This window comes from Mycteria americana, chromosome 12, assembly GCF_035582795.1.
Source record: "Mycteria americana isolate JAX WOST 10 ecotype Jacksonville Zoo and Gardens chromosome 12, USCA_MyAme_1.0, whole genome shotgun sequence".
NCBI classification, from domain to species: domain Eukaryota; kingdom Metazoa; phylum Chordata; class Aves; order Ciconiiformes; family Ciconiidae; genus Mycteria; species Mycteria americana.
The window spans coordinates 11,548,683-11,571,935 of record NC_134376.1 but is presented as its reverse complement, the minus strand read 5'-3'; the positions used below and the strand labels follow the sequence as shown (position 1 = coordinate 11,571,935).

General features: G+C 33.7%; 1 protein-coding gene across 4 annotated transcripts in view; it reads right to left on the bottom strand.

Moving 5' to 3' along the window:
* SNX29 (sorting nexin 29) overlaps window positions 1–23,253 on the bottom strand; it is a 142,262-nt gene that overhangs the window by 72,575 nt on the left and 46,434 nt on the right. For all 4 annotated transcript variants that reach the window (XR_012777580.1, XM_075514826.1, XM_075514828.1 and 1 more), the window contains 4 exons: window positions 20,057–20,139; window positions 15,671–15,777; window positions 3,128–3,244; window positions 354–409 (listed from right to left, as the gene is read on the bottom strand). Coding sequence is in view for 3 of the 4 variants with exons in the window: in XM_075514826.1 (XP_075370941.1) it covers window positions 354–409; window positions 3,128–3,244; window positions 15,671–15,777; window positions 20,057–20,139 (363 nt within the window). In the remaining variant the exon portion in view is untranslated. The remainder of the gene's footprint in view (window positions 1–353; window positions 410–3,127; window positions 3,245–15,670; window positions 15,778–20,056; window positions 20,140–23,253) is intronic.

The following is a 23,253-nucleotide window of genomic DNA, read 5'->3' as shown; positions in this document are numbered from 1 at the left end:
TGTAAAAATGAGAAAGTCCATCACATTATGAATAGCACTTAGCATCTATCACACCCAAAGCAACAGAAAGGAGTAACTTTTTGGTGCTTTGTTAGAATACTAAGACCTAGTGCCCTGAAAGAGCACTCCAAGAGAATCTTCATAAATCTAAACTCTTTGCATTCAACATTATTAAAAAGTACACTAGGGCATGGACTGTGCAGCTCTCCATACTTTTTAACAATGGAACACCACAGCTGAGAATTCAGTTATTGAAAATAATATAGGAAAAGCAAATTACTGAATCTGTTTGCTTATTCTTCTTTCCCATAAAGACAGTATGAAGAGAAAAATATGTGTATTATGAAACTTACATTTCAAAATCTGACAAACTCTGATCTTCAGATGTTTGACTCAAATCTCCAGGGACCTGTATTTACAAAGCAGAAATAATTCTCACACACTGGTTATTATGCTTTCTATTAAGAAAGCATAATATTATAAGGAAATTATAATTCAACATTCAATTTTCTAAATGCCAATAAAAACTGAGAAACAATAAATGAAAAACAGGATTATGAACATATCACCCTTGCGAGTTTCTCATGTTAGAATTTGCTATAGTTTTGTAAAGAAACAAATTGGGGTTTGTAAAAGCATGTAATTTTGAAAGGTATAGAAAACCCAGAAAAAAGCATCATTATTAGGCCTTTATAAGAAAAGTATGCTAAAACAAAGTACAGTGTGTGAATAAACAATTTATGGGAAGAGAGGAAGCATATAAAACCTAGTGATCACTTTCCTTTACAACCCACATTCCATTAAGATAAGACACATGATCATTTTATTTTAGCTGTGTTCTTACAAAGCATTATATAGCTACAAAAGTTCATAAAGATGGCAATGATGGACCTGCAGAATCAAAAGAAGTAGCAGTTGTGAGAAAACAAGATTGAAAGAGCATTTAGAACTGAAACAGCAATAGCTTTTTACCTTACTTTAAAGCTAGTTAAACATAAAAGGTTATCTTCTCACCTTTAAATACTGTAAAACGAAAAGCATAACCCAGAACAGTTAGTGTGTTTTGATGAAGAAAAACACCTAAAGGTTGTGAACTTCCAAAGACTACTTCTACATTAGTTAAATATTGGTTCAGTGTATCTCTATAATGTATGTTGCATGCATATTACTGTTTTTCAGAATATTTGCTGCCTAAGAAACTTAAATATATAACTTAAAAATTTCAAAGGGGACTAAACAAAATCTACTTCCCAGACATTTTGACAGACCAGCTCAAGACCTCCCAATACACAAGACAAAACTCAATTTTGCCTTCCCAAGATTAAAGGGATATGGCTCAGCAAAAACTAAGTCATTCCTGCCAGAGAAAGGAAAAGAGGAAGAGAATTGTGCAGAGCCATGACAGCTCCAGGGCATATAGAGAGAGTCCTGAACACCTCTGCTGCCCTTTTTTGGAGGAGTGAGGTGGGAAGGGCCAGTATGACCTCCCTCTCAATTACCATCATCAGCTGTTGTCTGTTCAGAGTCCAGTCCACCCTCCAGTGGCAGCACACAGCCTGGCTTTCCAGGGCTCTTGTGCCAGAGAACAGATGTTCTTCTATCTTGCCTACAACCTGCACCCTCTCTTTGCCTATATCTGAAGTGGCAAACCAGATATATACAGTTATTTTAATTAACTTCAGTAAAAGTTTTGCATAAAAACCTCAAAAACAGAGTATGGACTTTGGAAATAAGAAAAAGGATGACATTAATGAGTTCCAGTGCTTGCACATCTATGTTGAAACAGACTAGTTACTGATTTTGAGATGGTAATTGAAGTGTTGTTCATTGTAATGCAAAACAGTGATGGAGACATTACATCCATGTACTTCCTCATAGCCTTGAAAGCACATACTTTTTGTTTTAATATTCCTCTGTTGCAGAAGTTCTGAAACCCAGTAACTAGAAATTTGGAGAGATCATTGTGAACAATTCATTTATAAATTACAGCCCTTAAAATTGATTTTCAGTATTAAAAGGAAAGGAGAAGACAGTGAAGAATCATGGAAGCTATTTTTATAACAAACTGTAGATTATATACTATTTTAATAATAAAATGTTAAGAACTTGGCTGATATTTTCAAACAAGTCAAAGGGGGATCAAATATTCATATCCCACGATTTCTGGCAGTTACACACTTTACCAACTTTGAAAGTTCTAATTAAAGTCTACTAAGTAACAGATAGACTATCAGCACAGAGTGTTGTTTACTAATATAGAATTAAAATGTATCCACTTCTTAGGATAATGCAAAAGTTTTTAGGACTGTATTCAACTCACAGTTTCATTTTGGATAATAGCAACTAATAACAACTAGCATTCAGCTAGCCCTTAAAAATATAGTACCACTTCCACTTCTTAAAAAGTTTTAGGAATTAGTTTTCTCTCAGTATCTGATACATTAAAATGTATTATCAATATCTAACTACTGGATTAGGATATGGAGATACATGGGTAAAAACAAAATCTCTGAACAGGGACATACAGCCCAAAATCTCAAGTAAGAAAGTACAGCTATAATACACATATGATTTATCATTTGTCATCTCTTAACACAATAGTGTGATTGTTTCCATCTAAAAGGCTGAAAATTACAGGTGAAATCCTGCTTCCCTAATGCACACAGAACTGTCATCAGCCACTTTACATAAATGTTATGATAAAATAGGCATGAATGCTTCCAGTGCAAACAAAAAAGTAAGAAGCAATACCACATAATCATATGAACAAAAACTATCAAAATATGCCTCCCTCAGAAGGTGGACAACTATTAGGAACATTCTTGACTCCTTCTGTTTCCTCCCTGTTTATTTTCAAATTTCAACCCAATCTTTCCTTTTAACACAAAAAGCCGAAGTGAAGCAATCGTTGGTAAAAAACAATTTTATTGTCTGAATTTATCTATTTTACATTCAGTTCTGCTAATGAGAATCAAACACTACCAAAAACACCAGGTAAGGTGCTCTTGACAGATCCGTTATTAGCTGTTATTTTTTGTAAGCTAATATATATTTTATGTCATCACAAGTAATGCTTTTGAGCTTATTCCAGAGTGGAATTACTACCTTGTAGTAAACAAACACTTACCGGCCCTCTCAAATCAATTAGTTCTTGTCTCATCTGGGACACAAGAGCTTCTTTAGCCATCAGAGCACGGTGCAGCCTCTCATTGAATTCAATTAGTTCCCCGTGCATTTCAGCAACCTGAAAAACAAAGCCAAGAGATAATTGTGTTCTAAACTGAAAAAACCCAGACTATGTAATTTCTTACACAGGTATCAACTTTTATTTATATTTTTTATTTTACCATACTCTCCAAGTAGTGCACCTCATTGCTAATGCATTAGTTTGAACTGACCATTAAGAACAGATACTGTTATAACAATCTTGACTCATGTCTTGAAGTGTAGGTTTTGATATTGAATTCAATATGACAAAATACAACTCCATGTCCAATTTTATTCCTGTCAGAGAAGATCCTATGGCAACTGATTCTAATAAAACACCTATTAACTTTTGTTCTCAGTTTAATTCTTTGATGAACACAGCACTCAACAGTTACACACTAATCACAATATTTTGAACTGGGAATAATGCAAAATGCACAAATTGCATTAAACTTTATCAATAATTCATGGTTAATATATTCTGCACTCTTACTTGGAGTTTTCATAGGTTTGGAGCTAGAAATCCACTCATCCCAGGCAAATATGTGAGGGGTCAAAGGAGCATAAATACCACAGTTACGCTGTGGCACAAGTTGTTGTGCATAGTTAAATAGTGCGGCCTCAACTGTGGCCTCTTTGGACACAAAGTCTAGCTACGTCTGTGCTCTCCGTTTTTGAGTCAAAGTGTCACAAAAGCACCAACTGATGCAAGATGTTCATGAAAGTGAACAGGGTTGGATGAATGACAAGGATGAAAAGTATACCAATTTAGAGAGCAAACTATGTTTAAGTTGGTTCCCTGCCAAGAGAAGCAAGAAACAATAAAACTCAAATCAAGTTTAAAGATTGTACTGAGCTCTTGAACTTTTCTTACACAGAAGTAAAGCATAAGCCTACAGCTTAAGGGGGAAGAACTCCAAAAGGACAAGGGTTCCCAAATAGCAAAGATCTAAATAGTAGCAGTAATGTGTCATTATCAAGAGAATGTGATGGGGAAACTAGCAGAAACGGGGAGCAAGGCTAAAAGAAACTTAAAATCTGTGTTCAGCAAGATTTGTAGCTACTCCCATCAGAACCATTATACTATAAAATTGAATGAACGTTTCAATTATGATGGATGACCCATCAGTACATAATATACCTGGCAAGGGAATTATCTTGAACTGATAATGCCACTTGTAGCCTTAGAGCAAAGAAATTTGAGCCAAAAAGGGTTTGTAGAATTATTTTCAAAGGAAAAGAAAGACTCTTCAGAAAACCCCACTGGTACAAATTTCCAAGTAAATCCTCCCTGTATGACTCCTGTATTAAAGAAAAGGAACACTGATGAGGGCTACTATCAGAGGCAGAGCACCAGACGAGCAGTCCCAGGGCAGAGCAATAAAAGCTACAATTTTAACAGGAGTAGTTAGATGGAAACAGAAGCAGTGACTGGTTGGCCTCTCCAGTGGGCATAGCAGGCTACCACAACAATATTGTTAAACATGTTTTTCAGATTACAGCAACTGTCGAAATGCCTCCTCATATAGCCATCCAAAGCTAGGAGAACAGTAGAGGCAATAGGGTAACATTATGAAAGCACAGCTGAATAAGATAAATATCAATCCACTACCTTCAATGATGGCACAGGGACTTGGACTCATGTCCAGATCTCTTAAAGAGTTCATAGTTTCCCTTCTGGAGGCAGTTCACTACTACCTATGAATTTCATGCTTTCCTTTTCTTGAATTACCACTCTGCTTTCTCCCTCTTCCCCAGGGAAGTTCCCCAAGATAAAGCAGTTTAATTCCATTTGTTTAATTTAGTGCTTTTTTCCAGACAACCTGTATCCTTCACATAATCAAAGCAAAGAGAAAAAACAGCTTCAGACAAGCTGGGACCTGACATCATTGATTACAAATCAAAATTAAAAATAATTATACCCGAGTTGAACTTCAAGCATTCTTTTCCAATTTCTTTTTATATTAGCAGGAGTCCTTAAAATCCAGTAATTCATCAGTGTGGCATATACGCAAAAAGAGCCAAGCTAAGCCCAGATATGCATTGTCTAGACTGATATCTCTCATTAATTCTGAATTTACAAACTATTCTGAAATGCTCAGCAAATTACTGATTTGTAATTTGTAACCCAGTAACAGTAATTGAACTAACAACAAACTTTCCTTGTAATGGAACTATCAGGAAGCACATAAGCTAAAGATTTCACAGAGTCATTATTTAAACCCAAATAGGCACACATTTTTATTTGTTTGCCTGATTATGTAAGCAGTTTTAGATTAATATTGATGCTTTATCTTACATATCACAATACAAAAAGCTTACAACATATCTGAGCTACCATTTAGTTTCACTCCTCACTTTCTGAAGTACAAAGGTTTAACGTAGTATTAATATAGTTTCAACAATCAAAAGCTTTTTATTATTATTTATAGTGTACTAAAGCAGCTTTAATTTACTGCTCTGTTTTTGTTCTTGTCAAGCATTTCTGTTGCACTTAATCCCATTAGAAAAACTAACTTCCCAGACTCATAATTAGACTCTTTTCTGGCTCCTCCTCATAAAAATCAGAACATTAGGACTTCCATGTTATCAATTAATGACACTATGTATTCATATCTCAATTGTTCATTCAACATCAGCCTTGATAAAAAAGGTTCTTTGACTTCAAACACTTGTTAGTAATTAGTAAGCTCATTTTGTGAAAACAAAAGATATCTAAATCCCATGAACTTCTGCATTATGACTAACGTAGTAGCTGCCACTTAGCAAGCAGTTTTGCTTCATAAATTGCAAACGTTTATGCACCAAACAAAATTGCCAACTTTACTAGATAAAGTAATAATATAATATCATTAACTCTGGATAAATTATTTTCCATACTAGTTTAACCACTCATTCCAATTCAAAGTGAGTGGTGTAATATTTAAGAATATCATAAGCCCCTCTCTGATTCAGATTAATATCAGCAGTTCATTGTTAATTACAGAGAGCCTGGGCTGGGAGGCAGAACTTCCTTGTATTTCACATACAAAAAGATGCAGTATGCTACTAGTTACAAATGCACAGAGAAAAACCGTAGTGCTGATAGTCAGTTGCTTGGTTATCAAAAGCAATATGCAAATTTATGAATGGATGCAAAACTCAGTAGTTTACATATTTGAAATCACATTTGATTTTTCAGAGCCTGTCTGTATTAGAAGAACAAAATCCAAACTATCTGATGTAATATCTGACTGTTTTCTCTCCCTCTAATTTGGATGTCCTTGACATAACTTTCTACACACAGACTTGATTAATATGCAAATTCAACAGCGCTCTCAAAACACTGAAAGTAATACAAAAATGTATGTGTCCCTAGCAAAGTTAAATAATAAAAAGAAAATTTAACAGAAAATAAAACAGCAAATCACATGTTATATATTATCAAAAGGACAAATTGTCAGGTATGTTACTTGAGAAAATCCCTTTTATTAGTAATTAAGTTACTTCAATACTTTTGCTTGACAAAGAAAAATGTGTTACCATCACAGCAAACCAAAAGGAGCAATGAGATATACTTCTGTATATCTCATTATTAATTTAGGTTCTTCTAATTTTTCCTGCATCAAGGTCTGCTAAAAACAATAAAGAGGTCTCCTTATAATTATATCCTTTCAGTTACATTTTATGTCATCATATCTTCCTTTATTGCTTAAGCTTCAATGTGGAATGAATAATTTTCCCTAATGGGACTTCAGTCATCTTCACAGTTGTTTTTCTCCATGACAATATGTTTAAAGCAGAAAATTAAAGCACAAACAAGCTAAATTTCCCTTGGCCAGATGATCATTCAGATTTGGTCCTGGTCATATCAGAAAGCATGCTTAAAAAGCCCAAATCCTTATCACAAAGGGGAAGTGAGGCTAATGTAAAATATTTAGACTCCACACTAACAGAACTCTAAAGACCTGTTGTCAAAAGAAAATCTAAGTCTACTCCTGCTGCCTGACACCACTGCAGCTATACTGTCCAGCGTGACCACATTTAAGAGCAGCCTCCAGAGAAATGACAAAGGTAAATACCACTTAATGTTCCACGGCAAAAGACTAAGCTGTTAACTTAAAACATGCTAGGAATGTTTCACTAAGCATATGAATAATACAATCTGTCTTAGAAGGACATGCACAACAAGAAAAATTAATAAAGTTTTTTATAAGGGTGTTTTAGTGGAACTCATATTTTTTTTCATATAATTTGCACCTAAAATTCATAAAAGTCTTAGCACGAGCCACATCTGAATTAATGACTTTTGGTCAGGTGTATGCATTTTTTTCCCCCAATTGTCACAAAATGCAAAACAACATATTTCCCAAGAAACTCTAGACAGAACTGGAATTTGCTTCCTTTTGCTCTCAGTAGAAGCAAGGGTGCATTTTTCCCATGAGAAGATGCCCTTTTTCAAAAATCAACATTATTCTACATTTTTCCCCAACAGAAATAAAGCCAAAGGTCTTCAATAAAGAGAAGGTATCCTACTAAATATTAATAATTTCATCTTTCTACAAGTGAAAAACAGTAAAGCTCAAAATGGCAGACAGTTCAGACAAATCTATTGATATAGCCATAAAATGCTTAGTCATTGCTTTCTTTTTCAAAACTTCCATTTTGTATTCTTGACATTTCCATCTGCAAGCAAGTTATTTGGTTCAAGGCAGATGGAAAGATCCATTTAAGAATTGGGTTGGGGTTTTTTATTTTGCTTTGTGGTGTGGGGTTTTGTTTGTTTGGGTCTTTGTTTACTATAGCTACATAAGGTAAGCACAAGTCACAATTCATCAAAACCAACAAGAAGAACATAAGCTGTAGCTTTCAATTCAAAATACATTGGGAACTGTGCACGTTAAATGAACTACATATTAATGCTTGCAATATGTCACAGTCTTTATCAATTGTGTGCAGTACTACCAGTGTTTACCAAGATTAATCCTGACATACCGAAGTGCAGTAACACATTGAACAGGAAAAACACTATTCTGGCAGGACCTGTGCCTGGCCAGAGAAAATGAAAGTAACCAGCAAAAGCAAAATCAGATACACAGGATAATGAGTTTAATAAGAAGGATAAAATAAGTGTTAATAGGAGGGATAAAAATTAGCATGTCTCTAGCTGCTGCATCCTTCCATGTATCCTCATATCAAAAGCCAAAGCCCAGACGAAAGATCTAAACAACAAAGATCTAAACAAATCTCTAAACACCACCATTATTATCTTTCCCTAGATCCTTTTAACTTCTCATTTCATACCTGGAGGAAGGTTTCACCTCACCTACTGTGCTGAGACAGCTATTCTGAATTGCAACTCATCTATTTACTAGGATTATCTTCGTGAGCTAACACAAAATACTTTGAATGTACAACCAGCTTTCATAAGGATAATCTGACATAAGCAATGAAGCACAGAGACACAGTTACTATCAGGAGACCACTTTTCATAAACATTCCATAGCCCGCCTCCAAGAGAACAAGACTCTGAACTAAATTAATATTATTCTCAGATACTAAAAATCATGGACTCAAAAAAAAGTAATTTCACATGCCACAAAACATTATCTAGTATAAATCACTTTGATGATTTACATTTTTTCAAAGAAATGTTGACAGACTAATTTTTAGGTAGCAGGCTTTACACTAGACCAGGTATTAACTGTCCTCCCATAACTTGCACAGACAGACTAGTACAAGTTTTGTATTTTATATTTTAACCACAACTGCATTTGTGTAGCTCCATACGTAATCCAAACCAACTGGTAAACTCAGCTGACTTGACAGTGTACAGATCCAGTATTTATTAATGACTGAGGAACCACAAAAGCATAATACAAATGTTTCTTTTCTTGCTTATCACAGTCTTCTCATTGTTGTCCCCCATATGCCACGTCTGGACTGCAACAATAAAAAGACTTCCCACACCATCAGCCACACCTTTTGGGCCCCAGTAGTCCCTCCTGGGAGAGGGCTGCTTAAAGTCACATCAATCTGTGGTTTCACTGTTCCACAGATATTAATTTGCTGTCACTTGCTAGCAACCCTCTGTTCCTAAGCTGCTAACCTTCCTTTTTCCCCTTAAATCATGATAGATTAACATAGTTAGGGAGCATATTCAGCAGTTGTTGCTGTCCTTTAGATGCACCTTGGTGTTTGCTGTGTCCAGGGTTTTACAATAAGGAAATCTTCAGCAGTGATCACAAAATAGTGTTGCTCTTCATGTTCATTCATTTCCATCTACACTATGTGCAGGACTGTCAATCAGATAAGGAAAGTGATCTGAATGAAAATACCTCAAAAATATTTTTTAAGCCAAACCAGGTTCTCATACCAGTTTGCACCATGGACATAGAACTACTGTTCCATTACAACTGTGGGGTAGGTTCCCTGTGATATAGCAGCAGAATTCAAGCAATAAATTGGCTACTTAAATTGATATTGCCACCAAAGATGCAACATAAACCATAGCATGTGTTTAACCTAAGAACTTTGTCCATGTTCTCCCCAAGTATGTGATTTGATATAACAAAAGATACTACCTCTTCCTGAAATCTTGCCTTGATAACAGTTACCTGTAACAGTTAAAATACAGTGGGTAAGATAAGAAATAGCCATGGTTCACCATAAATGCTACACTGTTTTCTCCTTGAAGAACTTGCAGAAGAGACGCCTTAACACTTACCACAGTTATTTACCATTAATTGAATATAAACAGCAGTGACTCAGAAATAAGTTTGTTTGTAAAGAAAATAAAAAAACCTGACCAGTGCGCACATTAACAAATGGATCACTGATTAAGTGCATGGTGATTCATGGGCACATCATTCTTGCCTCAGAAAAAAAAACTGTTCATCTTACTCAGCCAGGACTAGTCTGTCAATGACAGAGATGCTATACACATCATTCAGAGAACTATACATTATATTTCAAGAGTTGCACAAAAAATAGTTCTTGTCAGTTCACTTCTCGTACTGTTGCACTCAGTAACTTAAACTGTGCATTGCACAACCTTGGGAGTGAACAGCTTATCCAAATTCTTTTTTTTTTTTTTTATTTGGACATCAATTCTTACTGAAAACATAATTATACACATATATAAAAGCATATTTCACAGTTCTTATGAAATAAGACAAATTCTTTTAAGAACTGCAAAAAAAGTCTACCCTTGTGCCGAAGTGCACTGCCCAGATGAAACTACATCTCACTGTATTTCAGTAATAGTTTAACTGACAAAAGCTACAGAAGGGCTTGTGATTTCACAGAAAAGTGCTGACCAATTTACTAATTTAAGATGTGTTTTCTGTACTGACTTCAAACACAACTAACATTTAATAGCAAGGCTGCATGCCATGCTAAGACCTTTAAATACGAAAATAAAACAACAATTTCCAGAAGTATCACTGTCCACCGATACACTGATCTCATCTGCCTGCTGAATGAGATCTCATGCTGAATGAGAGTACACTAATAAAGCAGCTGTCAGTAAATAATATGACTGACAGAAGAGATACAACAGAAGAGATCACACTTGCACTGTTTATTCAATGCTAACAAGAGCCAAAGATTTTTGTTTGTTCCACAAAAGGCTATTTTTTCAATTCTCTCCTATAAGAAAATGTTAAATCTAAGCAAACAAGTGCTATTATTTAATAATTGTATTTGTAGGCATTTTAATATCTAGGAGAAAAAAAACCCCATGTCTTTACAGAATCCTGTCAAAGAACAAAAAACTTATCTTCATTGATTTCCAATAAAATGGGTCATGTAGTTCAATGAAATGGTACTCAGAGAAGTTTTCAACTAAGTTATTTATTATTTCAGAGTTTATTTCTTAAAGAAAGGGGGTTTTTTATTCTTGTCTTATAATGTCATTAACAGGTAAGAGCACATACTGTTAATACAGTGAAAGGTTCTAGGTTTACCAATAGTTTGTAGAATCATTTAGGGATCAAAAGTAATAAAAGAAAAAATCAAAACGATTTTTAGAAGAAAAGCATGAGAAAAAAATTGACAAGCAGTCAAACAATTCTTTGTAGTCAGAGTCGGTTTTTTTTAAGGAAGTAACTAAGTTGCCCTGTGGCTGTCACAGCCTTTCCACATAATCATCCCCTGTTAAAGAATAAGGAGCACTTTAAGCAGACTTTACCAAAATTGCTATATCATCAAAATTTCCCACTTCAGGATCTCAATTCAGGACACAGTAAAGAAATTCACTATATTGTTACCTGTTATGCTAAACTGAGAGACAATTCTACAAAGATGCTGAGACTTTTTTGCAAAACTTTTAGTGACTTAAGGTACCTTCCCTGACCAGATAGCTTACTATGTGAGAAGTGATTTTGTAACAAAAAACCCAAACAAAACTCATGTATTGCATCATGAACAAAGCCATATTCTCACATTTGAAAATCCTCTAATATTTAGAAACTTTAATTATCTGATAGCATACTACTGAAAAATTCTTAGTAAAAAATAAATCTGAGCAAAATTAACTTACAAAATATCTCCAGATTTTTTAAGACTGAAAGGCTATCTTTTGAATTTCCACTTACTAACAATGACAGCAGCACAAAAAACCTTAAAGTCACACAGCTGCTTTTCACATGATACTACTTTGTCACATGATATTTCTTTATGCCATTACAAAAAAAACCCCAAGCAAGCAAACAAACAAAAAAAAAAATCAACAGGTCAAACGTTTAAAAGTGTTTTAAAAAGCCACCTACCCAACTACAGTGATACATGCCATAATTTGTTCTTTTTGTATAATTGCTGGCTCAAAAAACCTCAATACAGCTTGAAGTCATTTGAGCACTTTGAAATGAAATTGAGGAGATTAAAGTTAAAAATCTAGAAGGCAGTTTGAGTAAAAATAATCAGTAGCATGCTTTTGAGGCCTCAGGATGCAACTGGCCGACGAATTACTTGTTCAACAAGAAAGAGCAGAAGGCATGAAAATTCATGAAGTGAAACCTCCAGAATGGTGAACGCTTGGCTTAATATACAAAATTACCTTTCATAGATATTGTTTCAAATGTTTGACACAATTCAACTTTTCAGAAGAGCTGCATAATTTGTCAGGAATTTAAAAAACATTAAACTTAACCTTTTTGACCAATGTCAGATCTCATGAATATCTAATATTCAAAAATAAACTCTCAACTCTAATCTACTGAGTGTACTTATTTGAACAAAGTGATTCACATCTTGAGTGCACGTGATCGGCATATGCACCTTCCATGTCAGAAAAACAGTCTCCCAGCCTCACATACCAAATGATCAGAGATCAATCTGTCAGGCATAAAAATACAATAGTACACCTACCACATAAAAAGTTAAGTCTATGAGCTTTAGGAAAAGGTACAAGAGTATTTTCAAGTTCATTAAAAGGCGAACTGCAGGTTTCTATGGAACTTTAAAAACTGAGCAATTCCTAGTTAATTTATGTAGAAAAATTCCAACTCCTAGAAATGTTTCTTGTATAGGCTTCTGCAAGGAAAGCCTGAGAGACTTGGAAAGGACTTTTTTTAACTGTTTCATTTGTCTCCCAACATTCCTGTAGAATTAGTGTTTCTGCAGAACAATAAGGGATTAATATATTGTGATACAAGTTTCAATACATCAAAAGCCTGTTATTCCAGCAGAGGAGCTAGTCTCCTCATTCCCTAGTTCGACAGGAATAGTCTATGCCAGGAAACTGAAAATTCAGTGTAATTTATTGAGTCTTTAACAGAGCTCTCTCATAATACAATTTATCATACATCATGAGCACAACCTACAATTTATATTTGATGAAATGCAGGTTAAAGTCCATCAATAAAATTACTCTTAAATAGAGTACAAAATTATCAAAGGCTGAAACTGCAAAGAAAGCTGAAGTCATGTTCTCGCTAATTAGATATGTTTACTAGTTCATTACTGGACTACAGGCACAAAGAGAAAGAATAGACCAATTGGAAACAATGTCTTACAGATAACAATCTGACCACAGGTCTTTTAAAGATGTACAAACACCCCAATTGCTTTAGGGTTTTTGTTTGTTTTGCTTCATTTTAAATCCTTAGCAATATCAGGTCTGACATGTCAGCAAGTCTTCAGTAATTGTTTATTTTGAGCTTAGTTGCAATGCAAACTATGAAGAGTTTGTGTCTCCCTCAGCGTGTAACACAAGACAACTTCTGGTAATGTTACTCTGACAAAGCTTACATAAGCAGACAAAGCAAATGAAACATATTTTTACCTTACGTACAGCAAACATGTGCTAACAATGCATAGCAATGGCCCAAAACATATCTTACAATCATTTTAAACACACTTTATTATTCATGGCTTGAGAGTTGTATAAATCGACCTACTTTCTCTTCTAAAACAAAATAGCATTCTAGTCCCAAAGCATATGACACTGGAAAACATATGGGAATTGCTAGAGGTATCCAAAGACCTATCAATATCCCAACAAGCTTTGAATTGGGGTTTAGAAGAAATTGTGGCAACTAGATAGATGTTTCACTACTATTTCTAAGGAAATACACATTAAAAAAAATTATGCAGAATTTTTACAAAATTTTCTCTAACACTGTTTTAAGTATAATGTTCAGGAAAAAGTTTCTTTAAGTTTCTTTACTCCTTCAGAATTTTTAGTTGCAACTTTTCTTTATTCACTTGGTTAAATCAACTGTTTTATGGATTATAATTAAAGAACTTTGATAAATACAAACATTTTTACAAATATGGTAAGAAACTGAAAATTTCTTCAATATATTATTATGAACAAAATCATTTCCGATAGGGGAAAAAAAAAAATCTCTGATTACTCAGCAGAACCATTCTTTTTATTCTCTTGACAGGTATTCATTTCTCTGTGGGGAGACTTCAATATTCTTATCAGCTACCAAGAAATTCAAGGGAATCTTTGTCTTAGTTGAAATGGTCTACTAGGCACAACATAAGTTACTAAAACTGTTAAGTCTGAACATTTTTCAGACCCAATTCTAGCTGAATGGAACAGCCAGAACAGCATTCAGGAGTGGTTTCTATCCTAGTCCTCAATTTGGAACACAACGCAGGCTAACCTTTGAAAATAAGACCACATCTTTCACTTGTGGAGAGAAAAAGGAGTAATGACTTTTGGTAAATACATCTGGATTGTTACAGGGGTTACATCCTATTTTGAGTATGTGAAGATATTGTTATGGACTAGTAAGTGAGACTCAGATGCAGACTTCCTCTTCTGGATGTAATTTGCAACAAGGTTTTCCAGTGGCTACATGCACTGCTGTATCATCAGTGCTACTGCTAACACTGTCTTCCACAAACTCCGAAGTGTTAGCAACAAATTGCTGACCATGCAGAACAAACTTAGAACCAAGGAGGATGCTTTTAAAGCTGAAAGATATTTTACCTGTGTTCTTAATTAAGACATTGTTTTGATAGGTACAGAAGAGAGGAAAGGAGTCAAAAGAACCCAACCAAAGGTATGCATTAGGGAGAGAATTAATTTCACATGGTCCTATGAGAAAAGGATAACGAAGTATGAATATTTTAGAAGAATTGTATTAATCTCTTTGATGCACAACCTGCATTTTTAGTCCTCTTCATGTTAATCAGTTAATATGAGTATCCAATTTCAGAGTATTTTGGGCAAGAGAAAGATATAGAGAATTGTTTTACTTTTTATAAAAATGTTCATTTAATATTTAATAGGAGATATGGGTGTTAGATATTAAATTTCATTACTTTTGACTGGAAAATCATTTGTATTTAAATTTAGGATGAAACCCTAATCTTTCTTTTTTTTTCTTTAATGAATATTACATTAGTCTTAAAAGTGAATCTTGCATTAAGAACTTTTTTTAACATGGTCATATCAACAGAACTAGTAGCTTCCATCATCTGTTTCCATACTGCAGTATTCAGTAAGCTACAAGGTAAAGCAATACAAAAAGGAAACACAGTCTGGCAATCAGAAAACAATATGAAAGCACAGAAGAAGCTACAGACTTCAGTATGTCCTCATTTTAAAGCTCAACTGACAAAACATCAATGCCTGTAATTATGTACTGTAACTTATACAATACCTGAAACCTATCATCTGTGATGCTTTCAATTTCACCACCATCAGTTATAACTTTAAGAAACTTGTTTATTTATTAAAACCTTCGTTTTAAGATCAAACTATAAATGTGTACCCTTGTTAGGAAAAGTACTTTTAATTGTCTGAACTGCTTTAAATATGTTTTGAAGTCAAATGAACAAATTTGTATTTTAACCACAGAAGCCTGAAAATTAAATCTTTTTTTTTTTCTTTTTAAAGCAAAAATCAGACTTTTCTTTTACACTAATGGGGGAAAAAATAACAACTAAGCAAAGAAACTATTTACAGTTTCAAATGTTATGTTACAATTATGATTCCATAAAATTTGTGCAGTACAAACTTTACCTCAATCAATTTTCTTTCATAAGAGCTGGCTAGTTCCTCATTGTTTTCTACTTGCTTTTGCTCTGGAATAGTAAATTCACCATCAGTGCTCCAAATGTTTGGCAGAACTAAAACAAAGAGATACCTCAAATTAAAATGTTAAATTACATAAACATCTAAAGACAACCTGTTTAGAAGTAATAGCTCTGAAAGAAACAGTTATTAGAAGTATCAAAATAGAATGTAATATTAAACAGTATTACAAGTATTAAAATACAAATGCTGCAGGGACCTTTCTTGTAAGCAATATTTAGACAGGTATTCTCAACAGAAAAAAATGCAAACTAAAAGCATTTGGCTGTTCTGTGACTACAGCTATCTAATATATGTAGGTAGTAACCGCAATTCCTACCCAAAGCCTCTGAAAACTACACCTATGCTTCTCTTTTAGGTCTTTTTTTCTGCTTCTCTTCCAAAATATCATTTCATATTACTTGCACAGACTACTTACATATCATAGAAATTACAGAAAATAGGGCTGAGAATGGACATTCCATACTTCATCTGGTACTTCATGTTTTTGCATAAAGCAGAATCAGCTGTAGTTATTTCATTCCTGACAGTTAATTGTCTAATTTATTCCTAGAAACCTCCAATAACGGAGATTTCATGCTTCCCTGCACAATCTATTTAAATTTAAGTATTTTTCTCAGAAAGGTTTTCTTGATAGCTAATCAAACTGCCTTCACCTGCCATTTAAGCGCATTACTTCTTTTCTTAAACGCAGTGAATGAAAACTACAGTTTATTCTATTTCTGTTCCTCTGTTCCTAGCTATCATTTATGTATTTGATGATAACTTTAAGGCCTATTCTAAGTAAGTCTCCTCTTCTCCAAGTTACACAAAGTCCAATTCAAGTTTTCCTCACAGATCATAAATTAAAAAAAAAAAAAAGTTAGCACATATAAAGTAAACAAGCCCTAATAGAAGAGAGGTTTAACAAATTATTTCACCATTTTTCAAAATCCAAACTATATATACATCCACTATAAGGTAGATAGAAGACACCATAATTCATCTGACTAAATACTCTTGAGCCTGGGAACTCATTTTTGCTTCAAGGAAGAAAATAATAAACTTCTGAATGTATATAATTTTAAGTGAATTTTGAAAGCTGTTTTAAGACCTATGTCTTGTAAATCTTACTTGAAGTTCTTCAGCCAGAAACTTCAAAGATCAGCATTTTCATATACATAATATTATTGCATCTAAGCAGGTTTCAAAAATGGTACACATCCAACTCCTGCTGATAGCTGAGAAATCAGGATGCTCATTTATTAAATATTTAAATACCAATATCAAACTGCTACGTCTATGGCAGTGATTACTCATTTTCAAAGCTGGTATGATATTCTGAACTTGACACAGTTCTGACTCTTGGGCAATTTATTTATAATCACATTTGCTGAGTGTTCTTTTGTTTTTTTAAGTCACTGCAAGGCAAAGTATTATGCTGAGTTTCATTTATTATTTTAGGAAACTATTTAAAAGCCATACTCAATATGATCTGATCTGATTATTGTAGCAAACGTAGATTTTCCCCTATTTACAGTCATAAAAATAACAGCAGGAGCTCAATTTATTTTGACTCTTTCAAAATAGTTTCACAGAAAGTCTAAACACATAGTGTTCTAAAATCTACAATACATTTAAGACTTTTGTTTTGATACCATTTGGAAGAAGATTAATTATCATTGAAATTACTCAGTATGATAACATAGGGCAGCAGTGAAATTAGTTGTATGCAACAGTTTATGCCTCCCCAATGAAGACTATTTCCTAACGTTACAGCAAAAGAGGACAGCTGGGAGTTTTCCAAATTTAAACAGATCAGAACTCCATGTCCCTGTCTACATGTAAGGTTAGTTAGAAGTCAAGAACCTTAACCTATGACTGTGTAAATTAATATATAAAAGAAACCAACAAGAATTTTAACTTAAAATGACAAAAGCAGAGAAAACAGTAGTTTCTTCATCCTATTTTCTTCACAGAATTGTCACACTCTCAGAACATAGTAATAAAACAGGTCTTGTAAATATATTCTTAATCCTTTTAAGCATGTAAGCTAATTAAGAACAAAATTACTTAAGACAAGTTGTTACAGTCACTTTAAGTTATACCACAATTGGAATTCAATAATTTGCCTCAAATTACACAATGATATATGTACTGAAAAGTACAAATAGCTCTTTCTAATAATGCAAATATTCTTAATTACAAAGGCTCACATCTGAAAAATATTAATGCCTACGATGAGATACTGCAAGTTATGTATATAAACCATGGGTTTCTATAGTTTCTATAATCTGGTAAAAGAAAAAACTTTCTTCTGTTTCACTCTCCTTTTTTGCAGCGTATCTAAACGTATTAGTTCTCAGGGATTATTTACATGCTTAAGTACTTTTTTGAGTCAGAAGCCCCAGTACTACTAAAAATTTCACATAAATCTCCAATGGCAGCTAAGAAAAAAAAGTATATGGTTTTATAAAAATACAATGTGTGAAGTCAGAATATAAGAAAAAATCTTACAAATAATGCATGTAGCTGAAATTTATTCTCGTCACTAATGATAAATATTACAGAAAATTACTGTGGATTCATTAAATATCCTTTAAGCATAAAGCATATATCTATTCATTTTTAGAAATGCTGGTACTGTTCCATCCCCCTTTTTCATCCATAAAATCTGACCATCCTACTCAGTTTCTATTCTTATCACTCACTAATTTGCATAATTTTAACATGGCAGAATATAGCTAGCCTAGGAATATTTTTTTTTTTCCCTATAATTACACTCATCATGGAAACTGTCAGTATCTAATGAAGGATAATTTCTGCTATTATAAGAAGCTTAAGCGATGGTTTTCGTGAATAATTCTTAATATGAATCACTACACTTCAGCAAAGTCGGAAGTAAAAACGTGTTCTCACTAACAAAAATCCTTTTAAGGATGAATGAAGTTTTTAAACTACAGATAAGCACAGTGACTAGCCCTTAAGAGCAGAATTAATGTAGTATTCGTTCATACAACCACTTATATGACCACAATATTGACAATTAAAAAAAAAAAAAAAGACAGACGGTGCCAATTTCTGAAAAGCCACCTCATCTCTCAAAACACCTTCTGTAGTCAGTGGAAATAGAGGTCCCACCAGAAGATGATTCAGAGTCAAGACTCCAATTCATTCTGTCATAGACACTTCTATCACCACTGACCACTGAAGAAAAACAGGTAACACTGCTGATAACTCGTTATCTTTCCGATATAAAATCTGCTCATGAGAGTCAGAGCAACTTAGCAAAGAAAGTGAAATGTTTGGTCTTAATACAGAGTCTATTTCAAACAGTCTGCAAATACTAATCTCCAAAACAACACTACTAGTATAATCTAGAGATACTAAATTTTCTCTCCTCAAAATAATTCTTATGTTCCAATATCACATTAATTCACAGACTATTTTTTAAATCAAATTTTCATCTGATACTTTTTTTCAATAAGAAACTTTCTAGAAAAAGCTAAGACCACCCCATCTACCAGAAAATGCTCTGTAAAAATAAGCACAAAAATCTACATCCATATTTTTCCCAAAACAAAAAGATATCAAATATGTTATTATCACTATTGGGAGATATTACTCTACGATGGTTGGAAGAGATGAATAGGGCTTATAATTATCTCTTGCTAACCCCACTTTCATGTAAATGATTTCATTTGTTTTGGCAAAGACTCAGCAAGGAAAGCACAGACTTCTTGATTGTTTCTACTCAGCAGTAATTTGATAGTATGCCATCACATAACATTCTTTTTGTTTGCTATCAATCTGCATTACAAAACTGTTCACACAACAGCAAATAGCCCAGTCAGAGATGCATCAGGGACAGTTCTCATAGAAACAGAACTGTCATCTTTTCAGATGCTGGTATTTTCCAACAGGGGGAAGGCTGATGTCATACTGGATAGCACGTGGAAGCTTGAACAATGTCCCCAGCCACACTAGGATTATTCTGTGTGGCTGAAGTGTTGGTTATGGACCAGGGCTTGCACAAGATTCGGTGGTTGGTTATCTACAGAGATCCATTCCAGGATCAATCAAAAAGAAAAAAAAAAAAAAAAGAAAAAAAGAGAAAAAAACCCAGCAGATTCTTGTAAACCAGAGACATGGCCGTTCACTCGTTATTCTTTCATTGTCGGGTTTTGTACAAGTCCAGGAGTCACTTCCATCATTTCATTACTATACATATGCCTCCAGTAAACTCTGTCTCTGTGGTAGCATACAGAAAAACAAACCCTGTGCATGGATATTTCCCCATTCCCCCTCCCCCCCCCCCCTTCATTTTATCCTTACCTTCCACTGTTTGACCTTCTCTTCTGAGCATCTGGACAGCTCCTACATACTTTTTAAGTTGCACTTTTAGCACCTCATTTTCTCTGTTGTCAAAAAGAACAGAATAAATAAATGTTATTGTTTACTCAAAATAGAGGAAAGCCCATTTCAATCGAATCAAACATACTATCTGTAATAATGAGCTTTAACTAAGTTGTGTCATCAAGATGAAAAAAAATAATGACTTACACATTAAATAATACATCAACAGCAGAGTACCAGGAAAACTAGTTTTCCAGGGCCACATAAACACATCAGTGAAACAGATTATTTCATAATCAAAACCTTTTCATTAATGGTTTAATTTAGATTTTTTTCTATACTATGCTACATTGATGGCAGAAAAATTATACTGTCTATCTAAATCAACAATCAATTAAAAAAATAAAGATGGGATACTAGACAAGGAAATTCAGAACGGCCAGCATAAAATTAGATAATAATTTTACTAGTTGTCCAAGTATTTAAGTCAAGCAAATAAGAATTCAGCTTTAGAAACAGACTTTATCATTGCAAGAAAATGCCAACACTTTCAGCAACAATATTCAAGGTAAAGGTTTTCCACGTACCATTCCTAAATGAAAACCATAAGAGAAGAAATTAAGTTAATCCCTTCAACTGTTATATTTCAGTGCCTGTGCCTGCCTCATTTTTCTTTGGAAAGTACAAGTATTCAAACCAGGTACCATCATAGCTCCACCTAACAACATTAAGCACCTTAGTTTATATTTGGGGGGAAATAAAAAGGATTCTAACAGACTGAATTTTAAACAAAGCTGACAAATGGCATGCCTAAAAATAAAATTATCTGTCTAAGCCCATTCAGTTAACCATGTATGACAGAAGTGTTTATGGAGAAGAAACATAACTAAAATGTGTTGCAAGAGAGTGAATTCAGACAACTTGTACTCTTCTTTAAGAAGATATCAGGGTAGAAATACATAGGTGCCACAGGTGCAGCACGTAACATCACACACAAGAAACCCGCAACTGGTTAGAGAGAGAAGAGAGAACATGGGCAGGTCAAAATCATGCCAGAGGAGTGCTACAAGCTCTAGGAATGATGAAACCCTAGATATGTAACAGATTACAGAAAGCTGTAAAGAGGTTATACCCAAAAAGGTAGGCATTTTAATTATGGGAATTTATTTAAGAATGAGCAGTATTCAGAAACACATGCAAATACGTTTGATGTTCCTTATCATACTATACACACACAATATTATATATACACCCACACACAAAAATAAACTGCTGTTGTGAGCAATGCCATATTTATGTATAAAAACCCTAGACTGGTACTATATTCATATTTCTATGGATTTCAAATCAGTTTTCTGAACTATGTAACCTCAATTTTATTCAGTCCTTTAGTAGGAGGTTGCTAAATAATTGAGAAGAAACTATTGATTACTCAACTATCAATATTTAACAAAGTCCTTGATGATTTTATGCATTTTATGATATTTTTCATTTGCTAGACTACAAAGAACAAGTCAGTTTTTCCACCAGAGATGCATGCTGATATTCAGATTAAGGAAAAAAAAACACAGAAACACAGTTTAATTCTATATACTATATTAAAACAAGTCTAAATAATTCATTCATGAAAAAAGATTTATATGACAGCTAGACAAAAAGATTTCTCACCAGAAGTGCAAATTAAGTCTGCATGGAAATAACTGTATACAATTACAATATATTGAGTTTTAAGGATTCTCATGAAATAATCATACACCATCTCATTTCTACATTTGAGAATAGACTCAGTGCCTTCTGTCTGTACTGAGACAGCATTAAAAAAAAAAAATCAATTTTTTACTATTGTGCCTATGGACTTAAAATTGATACAGTACAGATGAACTTCAGAAAGACTTTAATTCACTTAAGGTTTTTGATACAAGACTGAAATTCAAAGCAGGATAGCATGGCCCAGTCACAATTTTCTAATACGCCTACTTATCATCTTTTTACTTCTCATTCTTTGATATCTCTTTCTCATTACTACTATTCACCTAGATTCCAAAGAGGGCCCATCCTGATATATATGAATTTATATAGCTCTTTTTACCAGAGCATGTTTTAAAAAAAAAAATTTAGCAAGCATTCACTAAAAAGTCTTTAATGACTTCAAGAGGCATTGTATCAGATAGTCATAGCAAGTATTTTATAGGAGGAGAAACTCCTGTACAGGAGTTAAGTGTCAGATTTGCAGAAATTCTTGTCCAGCTGACCCAACTTGTCCAACTGACTCCAAACAATTCCACATTCTGTGCTGAAGAATAAGTGACAAGACTGTAAGTACAAGTTGAAGGGAACAGAGAAAAAAAAAGAAAGAAAAAATCAGGCTGAAATACATGGGAAAACAAAGACAGAGAACTAAGCCACTAAAAAGCACACCCATCTCCAAAACCTCAATTATAACAAATTTCCCTGCCTGATCATTTTTCCCATGTTAATAAGTAGCTGAAAGACAGAGTGATAATATGTCATTTCACCCTGTATCAGCTCAATGATAGAGGATGACAATCTAGTATTCCTACAAATTACTCTTTTTGCTCAAATGGCACAGGTCTAGTGTGTGTCGTTGATTAAGCTTTATACCATTGGTGATTGATGAACGATGACACAAGACATACTTTTCTTTGGTTGTTTGACTATAAAACTAGAAAACTGCACATTAGGAGCTACATTGAAAAAAATACTAAGGTTTGAAATCCAATCACCAAAAAAATTGATTTCAAGCATCCTATGAAACCACAATTTAACCTCCTGGGGGAGGAGTTAAATCAGCAATAATTTGCTAATAAAAGCAATAATTTGCTAATAATAGCAATAATTTGCTATTAAAAATAATAATAATTTGTTAATTTGCTAAATAAAACAATAATAAAATTTATGATTTATTATTATTTGAGTACACGTAAGAAGCAGATTAGCAGAACATCTTTGAATCTTTATGTCTTCAAGACAAAGAAAAATCCATATGAATTTCCCCACTTTTTTTTTCTTAAGACAAAGTTAGTTTCTGACAGAGCAGATTTTTCTCCAAAATCTGTCCAAAAGTATGACTAGAGAAATCCAAACACATTTAAATACAGCAACTTATAAATGCCACACATCTATAACAGCAGGATAAATTTTATTCCATCTGAAGC